This window comes from Malaclemys terrapin, chromosome 19 (assembly GCF_027887155.1).
Source record: "Malaclemys terrapin pileata isolate rMalTer1 chromosome 19, rMalTer1.hap1, whole genome shotgun sequence".
NCBI classification, from domain to species: Eukaryota; Metazoa; Chordata; order Testudines; family Emydidae; genus Malaclemys; species Malaclemys terrapin.
In genome coordinates, this window is record NC_071523.1 from 21,570,446 (window position 1) to 21,579,068 (window position 8,623).

The window sequence follows — 8,623 nt, forward strand, 5'->3', positions numbered from 1 at the left end:
TGTCAGTGGAGGAGGGCAGCCCTGTCATCCCTTGCTGGTGCCGCGGCTCAGTGATGATTGGTGCATGTGGGGAGCCATCCACTCGCCGGACCCAGAACGGGACAGGTGCCCACGCTTCATCCCACTTAGCTTAGTGCCAGGGATTGGCCATCCTCACAGCAGGGGATTTGCTGCGCCAGCAGCGACACGCTCCCCATGGCCACTCCAGCCCTGCTCCCCTCCACGCTGAGCACACCTGATGTCAGGAGCCTCCACAGGCACTAAGGGCAACTTAGGACCTAGGCCTCGGGCTGTCCCCTGCATGGGTCCCCCACCCGGCCTGCAATGCAGAGCGCGACACGGCTAGCTCATGCCCAGGCACCACACCACCACACAGGCCAGGGTGCTTCAGTCAGAGCATTTTATTTGTATGAAAATATAAAGTGTCTCCCGCATATGAAACTCTAGTGACTCCATAGCAAGGGCCAGTCGGCCTCTGGCCAAGCAGTGTGCAGGTCACAGGCCCAGGAGACACCCCTTTGGGTTTACCAGGTTCCACTTCACCCCGCTGCCTTGTCACCCGCACGGGGACCACGTGCTGAGCCGCCCAGGCCCCGGCGGGGCTCTGGCAGGGGCTGTCTATGGTATTTACACTGGAAAGGAAGAGGGCGATCAATGTACAAATAAATAGCTGGGCTCCCCTATGTACAGGCAGAGATGTGCAGAGTCTGCTGCTCTACCAGGGCCTCCAGATGCCTGGATTTGCAGCTTGGGGGCGAGGGGGTGAGATCTCCCGCAGCCCCCTGGCCGGGCTGGCTGGCATTGCCCTCCGCCAGGCTGGGCATGAGTCCGTGGGGCTGCTGCAGTCCTGGCAGCTGTTGGGCTCAGCGCTGGTCCTTTGCAGGTGCTCCAGGAGGTGGCTGCACGAGTCTCTGCCCAGGAGGTGGGACTTTGCCAGCAGGCTGGTGAGGCGGGACAGGCAGGCTCGGTATCCTTCCCGGTAACTCTCGGCGGGGTCTGGAGGAGAGAGAAAGCGAGTCAGTGCTCAGCCGCGGAGTCAGGGCTGCCTTGGCAGGGGGGCTTGGCCAGCCCATGGCAGGGAGAGGCCCGGACTGCCCCCTGGGCCCAGCCCCAGCGGCTGCAAGGGGAGCATGCCCTGGCACGGAGAGGGGCCGGGGGCTGCAGCCGCAGGTGAATAAAGTCAGATACTTGGCAATGGATAAAGGAACGGGGACTCCGGGGAGCAGGAGGAACACATGGTCTGGCTGGGGGTTCCTGGGGAGGGAGGGGATTCCCCGGACTGAGCGATTTGAGGAAGGGCTGGCCCTGTCGCCGGCCTGGGCCCGGCTGCGAGCAGGTGTCTGGGCTGGGAGGAGGCAGCATTCACCTGGGACGGGGGGGCATGGGGCGGGGATCTCCTTGAGGAACTGCACGGTCATCTCCAGAATATCCGCCTTCTCTAGCTTGGAATAGCGCGAGCTCTGCGTGGGGAAGCGACAGGTTAGTCGGCGCCTGGCCCGGGCAGCACAGAGCGCAGCGCCGTGCGGTTCCGGAGAGGCCCAGGACGCAGCGCGGTGCCGGCCCAGAGAGGCCTAGGACGTAGAGCGCAGGGCGCAGCGCTGTGCCGGCCGGGGGAGGCGGGGGCGCAGGGCGCAGCGCGGTGCCGGCCGGGGGGGGCCGCAGGGCGCAGCGCAGTGCCGGCCCGGAGAGCGCAGGACTTAGAGCGCAGGGCGCAGCGCGGTGCCGGCCGGGGTGGGGCGGGGGCGCAGGGCGCAGCGCGGTGCCGGCTGCTGGTACTCACGTCTTTGCCGATGAGCGGCAGGATGAGGGTCTTCAGCTGGTTGAGGCTCTCATTGATGCGGGCTCGTCTGCGCTTCTCCATCAGCGGCTTGAGGGTCTGCGGGCACACAAGGGCACGGGTCAGTTCCGGTGCAGCAGGGGCACCAGGCGGGCGCGCGGGTCAGGCCCAGGGGCTGAGGGGGTTACATGGGGGGTGCGGAGGCCGAGGAATGTGGGGCGGGATCCGAGGGGACCCCAGGGCTAGAGCGCGACCCTCGCTCACCTTCCGCAGCTCAGCGGCCTCCCCGGTTTTCCTGTGCGCCCCCAGCCTGGAGCTGTAGCTCTGCGCCGCTTCGGGCGCGGCGCTGCGCGGGGACATGGGTCCAGGGGCAGGATCGCTGGGAGCTCGGCCGGGCAGAGCTGCTGGGGGTGGAATCGTTGCTCCCAGCCGGGGCTGGGGCTTTTTATGGAGCCGCCTCTGCTGGGCCCCGCCTCTTGCCTTTGTTAGAGGGCTGGGGAGGGACGCCCGGGGCAGGGCTGGCTCCTCAAGGAGGCCCCGCCAATTAACAGCCGCCCCATCTGTTGGGCCTTGGGCTCAGGGCAGTGAGATCTGGGCACCGGCTGCAGCTACGCGCGCAGCCCGGCCCCTCACCTGCCCGGCTCTGCTCTGTGCGCCTAGCGGGTGCCAGGGAGCCCCGCAGCCCCGCACTGTCCCCAGTCCCAGAGCCCGCGCTAGAGTTCGGGCGACTCTACAGCGCGCGTTACACACCGCCTGGGAAAGCGCTCGGGATTGATGCGCCCCCTTCCCGCCCAGACACACACACACTCTCTCTCTCTCTCTCTCTCCTCGCTGGACCGATGCTGGCAGCAGAGGTGTGCACATACAGGCCCGTATATTCAGGGTTCCCTCTCCTGACACGTGCTACGCGCACGACTCTGTGCACGCGTCTCCGCCGTTTAAGAGGCGGGTGGGCCCAGTGCTGACACAAAGCTCGTCTCGGGGAGCCACCCTGCCTGCCTCAGCGCCCAGCCCCGCCGCTGGGACCGCCCGACACGCGGGGCCCCTGGCTGGGGGCAGGTTTGCGCAGCATGTTGCGAGTCCGAACGCGACAGGCGCTGTGGGAAGCTTTGCTGCGCGGCCCGTGTTATCCCCAGGGCCCCGCGGACTGGAGCTACCCAGGCGGCGCGCTCCACGCAGGGACCCGCGGGACCAGTGGGCCGCTCCCTGGGTGGGATCTCGGGGACGGCGGCGTCTCTCTCGGCTCCCCCGGGGCGGGACGGGGGGGCACAGAGGCGGCTGGATCGCCCCGTCGCAGCCCCCGGCCCCGGCGCCCGCCCGCCCGAGCTGCTGTCCAAGGTGCTGAGCGCAGGGCCCCCACGAACCTCCGGACGGGGCCGCTTCAGGGACCGTCTCCCGCCGCCCTGCGGGACGCCCTGCGGCTGAGGCTGGGTAGTTCCGTCCCTGCCCGAGCTGGGAGCCGGGCTCTGGCCGACCCCGCCATTAGCCGCAGGGAGTCAGCCCAGTCACCCCCGCCTGGGGAGCGGGCAGGGGCAGCCAAGGGCCCTGGTGTGGCACCGCCGGGCCGTTGGCCTCCCGGGGGATGAGCTCGGCCCAGTAGGGCTGGGGGCTGGGGGGGGCTCAGTCGCTTCCCAAGCAGCCGTTCAGCGGAGCTTCAAACACAACCACCTGCTGCCCCGCGAGGGGAGAGCCCGCCCCGCGTCCCCAGAGCCCAGGGGCCTGTGTTGCTGGGGGGGGGGCAGCCCCCCAAGGACGGTTAGCGGATGCAAAGCCCCGTATTTAACTGCTCCCGGTGAGCCGGGAGGCACCGGGTCCCGCACCTGCAACCCTGCAGCCAGGTGCGGGTGTCCCTTAACCCCTTCGTGCCAGGGACTAATCTTTACAGGGGGACCCCTCGTTTGACAGTCTCTTATGGTACCAAAGTGCATTAACCGCCCTTCTGGGGGGAACAAAGGGGCTCTGAGTGGCTGCTGCTGTTTGGCCGGCCCACCCAGCAAGGCTGAGACACTGGCAGAGGGAGAAGAGAATAGGACAGACAGGAAAGGCAGCATCTGTCTTTAGGGCTTTCTTTCCTGAGGCCTAGCTGCTGGGAAATGCTAGGCCCAGCCCAGCACAAGGTCCTATCAGCCACTGGCAAACTTTCACAGACTTCTACATTTTCAGGCCAGAAGGGACCATTGTGATCATCTAGTCTGAGATCCTGCCTAACACAGGCCGGAGAACTGCCCCAAAGAAGGGCCAGAGCAGATTTTTCAGAAAAACATCCAACCTTGATATAAAACTAGTCAGTGGTGGAGAATCCACCAGGACTCTTGGTAAATTGTTCCAGTGATTAATTGCTCTCACTGTTAAGAATGTGCACCTTATTTCCAGTCTGAATGTGTCTAGCTCCAACTTCCAGCCATTGGATCTGGTTATGCCTTTCTCTGCTAGATTGACGAGCCCATTATTAAAGATTTGTTCCTTGTGTAGGTACTTACAGATAATAAACAAGTCACCCCTTCACCTTTTCTTTGTTAAGCTACATAGATGGAGCTCCTTGAGTCTGTCACTGCAAGGCAGGTTTTCTAATCCTTTAATCATTCTCATGGCTCTTCTCTGAACCTTCTCCAATTTACCATCGTTCTTGAATTGTGGACACCAGACCAAGACACAGTATTCCAGCAGCGGTCACACCAGTGCCAGATTAGATACAGAGGTAAAATAACCTCTCTCTCTCCTCCAAGTGGAGATTCCAAGATCACATTCGCTTTTTTGGTCACCGCATCATGTTCAGGTCTTATTCACCATGACCACCAAATCTTGTTCAGAGTCTCTGGTCCCTGCTTCCCAGGACAGAGTCCCCCATCCTGTACATTCTTTATTCTAGATGTATACATTGACATTTAGCCAATTTAAGTTGCATATTGTTTGCTCACGCTCAGTTTACCAAGTGATCCAGATGGCTCTGAATCAGTGACCGGTCCTCTTTGTTATTTGCCACACCTCCAATTTTTGAGTCACCTGCAAGCTTTATTGGTGATGATTTTATGTTTTCTTCTGGGTCATAGAGCCAAGAACCAATTCCTATGGGACTGTTCTGGAAACAGACCCACTCGATGATGAGTCTCCATTTACAATTATTTTGAGACCTATCAGTGCATTAGATTTTAATTCATTTAATGTGTGCCATGTTAATTTTATATTGTTCTAATTTTCTAATCAAAGTGTCATGTGATACCAAGTCAAATGCCTTAGACTCATAAAATATCAGGGTTGGAAGGGACCTCATTCAACCCCCTGCACCAGGACCAATCCCCAGATAGATTTTTATCCCCATCCTTAAGTGGCCCCCTCAAGGATTGAGCTTATAACTCTGGGTTTAGCAGGCCAAGGCTCAAACCACTGAGCTATCCCTCCCCCCTCATAGAAGTCTAAGTATATTACATCAACACTATTACCTTTATCAACCAAACATGATCTCATTTAAAAAAATAAGATATCAAGTTAGTTTAATAGGAGCCGTTTTCCATAAACCCATGTTGATTTGCATTAATTATATTAACCTCCTTTAGTTCATTAGCAGGGCCGGCACAACCCATTAGGCAACCTAGGTGGTTGCCTAGGGCACTACAATTTGGGAGACGGCAACCATGGCGGTATTTTGGCGGCCGGACCTTCTGCCGCCTCTGTGGGGGGCGGCATTTTGGGACGGGACCTTCCGCCGCCTAGGGTGGCAGAAAAGCTGGCAGTGCTCCTGTTCATTAGTAATCAAGTCCTGTACCAGCTACTCCATTATTTTGGCTGGGATCATTACCAGGCTGACAGGCCTTTAATTACCCAGGTTTACCTTTTTACAAAATTGGCATTACATTAGTTTTCTTCCAGGCATCTGGAAGTTCCCCAATGCTCCAAGATGTATTGAAAAATCAACATTAATGGTCCAGCGAAGCCCTCAGCCAGGTCTTTTAAAACTCTTGGTTACAAGTTATCTGGACCTGTTGATTTTTAAATGTCTGTCTTTAGTAGCTTCTGCTTAACATCCTTCAGTGATACTAGTGGAATGGAAAGAGTGTTATCATCCCCATATGATGAGACGTTATCAGCTGTTTCCCCCCAAGAACAGAGCAGAAATATTTATTGAACACCTCTGGCTTTTCTGCATTATTATTGATCATTCTACCACTTCCATCTAGTAATTGACCAATACCATTCTCAGGATTCTTTGGGTTCCTAATAGGTTTTAAAAACTCCTTATTGTCCTTAACTCTGCTGGCCATAGATTTCTCCTTGTGTCCCTTGGCTTCCCTTATTTTCTACATTTCCTTACTTGTGATTTATACTCATTACTATTCACTTCCCCTTTTCTTCTATTTGTTATATGTTATTTTTCACACCAGTGTTGAGCTGTTTAAGGCATTACATTTGGCTTGCCTTTCCATTCACATGATCACACCAATGTTGCAAAAGGCGGCATTGTCTTGACTGGCTAAGCCAGACTCTTATGAGACAGGAGACAGAACATGGAAAATAGGGAAGAGCAGAAGACGGTGGGGAAGGGGAAGGGGAAGGGGAAGGGGAAAGGACACATCAAAGGAGCTCGCATCCAAGTGCTGGTCAGGATTTTAATCAGTCCAGTGGAAGGGTGAAGTCATCTGGTTTCCTCTCTCTGGGTAGGACATCTTTGGGAACTGGGACAGTTAAGTCTCAGTGGGGTGTTGACGGGTCCCAGGGCCAAAGGGCAGCGGCACCTGGTCCCCGGGCTGGGGGTGCCCGGCCTCTCGGCTCCCCAGGCGCGGAGGAGGGGCGCGCAGAGACAGCTGGTTGCCCCTAGGAGGGAGAGTTTGCCCAGGATCCCCCGGCGCAGCGTCTCCTGTCAGCACCAGACCCCGGCCCCGGCCCCGGCCGCCGCCCGCCCGAGCTGCTGTCCAGGGTGCTGAGCGCAGGGCCCGGCCGCCCTCCCCGGATCGCTTGCGCGGCAGGATGTGACACGCGGGGGCGGGCCGGGAACCACTCGGGTCTCACGTGGCTGCCAGCGGGAGCCCAGGTCCGACCCCACCGGAGCCCTGCGCCGGGGGAGAAGAGGACGAGCCTGCGAGGGCAGCGCCCAGACGGGACTGTGCCGGGGAGGAGTGGTTAGCGCCGGCCGGCGGACACCGGGTGTGCGCCGGAGGGTACCGGGGGTGCGCGGGGCCGGTACCGGGGGTGCGCCGCGGGTGCCGGGGGTGCCCCGGGCCGGTACCGGGGGGTGCGCGGGGCCGGTACCGGGGGTGCGCCGGGGAGTCCTGGGGGTCCGCGGGGCCGGTACCGGGGGTGCGCCGGGGAGTCCTGGGGGTCCGCGGGGCGGGTGCCGGGGGTGCGCGGAGCGAGTACCCGGTGTGCGCCTCCTTCCTGGCCAGGCTGCAGCGCCGGGCCCTTGTGGGTGGGAGCGGGCCATGGCTGCACTGGGTCTCCGCTCCTGTCCCCGCATCCTCAGTGTCCCGCCAACGCTCCAGTGGCCCCACAACCCCCCAGTGCCGGGCTCTGGCCCTGTGCCCGCTTACAGCCCCTGGGTCTCCTCTGCTCCCTCCCAGCGCCTCCTGCCACTGCCCCCGCTGCCTCTGCCCCGCTCTGGATTGGCACCCGGTGCAAGCTCGTCCCAGCCGGCCTGTCTCCCGGGGTGCCCGGCTCTGCCCCGAGTAAGGCTGAGCGGCGGGGTGGCCGGCCAGGGCTAGCGAAGGGGGGGCGGGCTGTGCAGCCGGCAGACTCCCCGGGGGGAGCGGAGCCAGGCCGAGCGGTCTCGCCCCACCGGGCTCCAGCCTGGCCCAAGGAGGGTGTCAGGATCCCCCGGGCGGCGGCAGCTGCCGGAGCCGCCTTCGGCTGGGGGTAGCTCGGGCGCCCGGATCATCGCAGACGCGGTCGGGCCCAACAGGCGCTATCGGCCTGCGCGGGGCAGGGGGGTGGGCAGGTCCCGGGGTCACTGGATTGAATGTCCAGGCCTCGTGCTCTGAATAGGCTCCTGGGAACTGAGGCGCGGGTCAGAAACACGCCGCCATCTGCTCGAGGCCGCGGGGGCCCGAGACAATAGCGCCGCGAGGAGCCGCTTCCCCGAGTAACTGACAAAAAAGCTACAACTCCCGCGGGGAGCGGCCCCAAGTGCGGCTAATGCAGCGGGGCCTGCCTGGGTCTGCTGAGCGCCTGGGCCGATTGCTCCGACGCGTGCAGCGCGGTGGGGTGTAAACTCCATTGCTGGGGGGGGGTTGCGAAGCAGACACCCCCGCAGTTGGGGTAAGTACTGTACTGGGCACCCCGTGCCGCCGCCTCTCCTCGCCAGCGGAGGGGGCCTTGAGGCTGCCCCTGGGGGGCGATGGGCGCTCCATGGGGCTGCCCCAGTGCGCTCAGGCCCGCGGATTGCCTGTTCCGGCCCTGGACCCACTGGGGGTTGGGCGGTAACAAGCGCTGGCGGCTGCCTGGGGGGCGGGGGAGAGGACTTGTCATTCCTCCGGTTCTCCTGGATTGTTTGTGCTTCAGAAGCAACCCCGAAGAGCTGCCCGGGGCCGGTTGGCCGCGCACCCACCTCGGTGCAGCGCCGAGCACTCCAGGCAGGACAAGGGCAGGCAGAGGGGGCTGCTGGGGAGCCGCTTCTGTCCGGGGTTCGCGGCTCGCCGAGCCTGTGCAATGCCAGAAGCTTCCCCCCCCCCCCATTTCTTTCCTTTCGCTCTCCAGCCCTTGCAGCCAAGCCCCGGCGGAGACAGACCCAGCCCGTGCTAGGGCGCGCCCGTGGGCTGAAAATCCGCGCTCAGCCCTTCTCTGCAAAGCCAAACGCGCAGACCAGCCCCTTGGCCTCTATCAGCTTCATCGCTGTGTCGTTATCATCGCCCCCGCCCC

At 61.6% G+C, this 8,623-nt stretch overlaps 1 protein-coding gene across 1 annotated transcript; it reads right to left on the reverse strand.

The window, feature by feature from the left end:
* Positions 1–386: 386 nt before the first annotated feature.
* Positions 387–2,202, reverse strand: HES2 (hes family bHLH transcription factor 2). Its single transcript, XM_054009357.1, has 4 exons — positions 2,042–2,202; positions 1,781–1,876; positions 1,367–1,460; positions 387–996 (listed from the first exon to the last, which is right to left on the reverse strand). Exons 1-4 carry the CDS (start codon positions 2,135–2,137, stop codon positions 716–718), a joined length of 567 nt encoding a protein of 188 aa, XP_053865332.1. The 5' UTR covers positions 2,138–2,202; the 3' UTR covers positions 387–715.
* Positions 2,203–8,623: the final 6,421 nt, after the last annotated feature.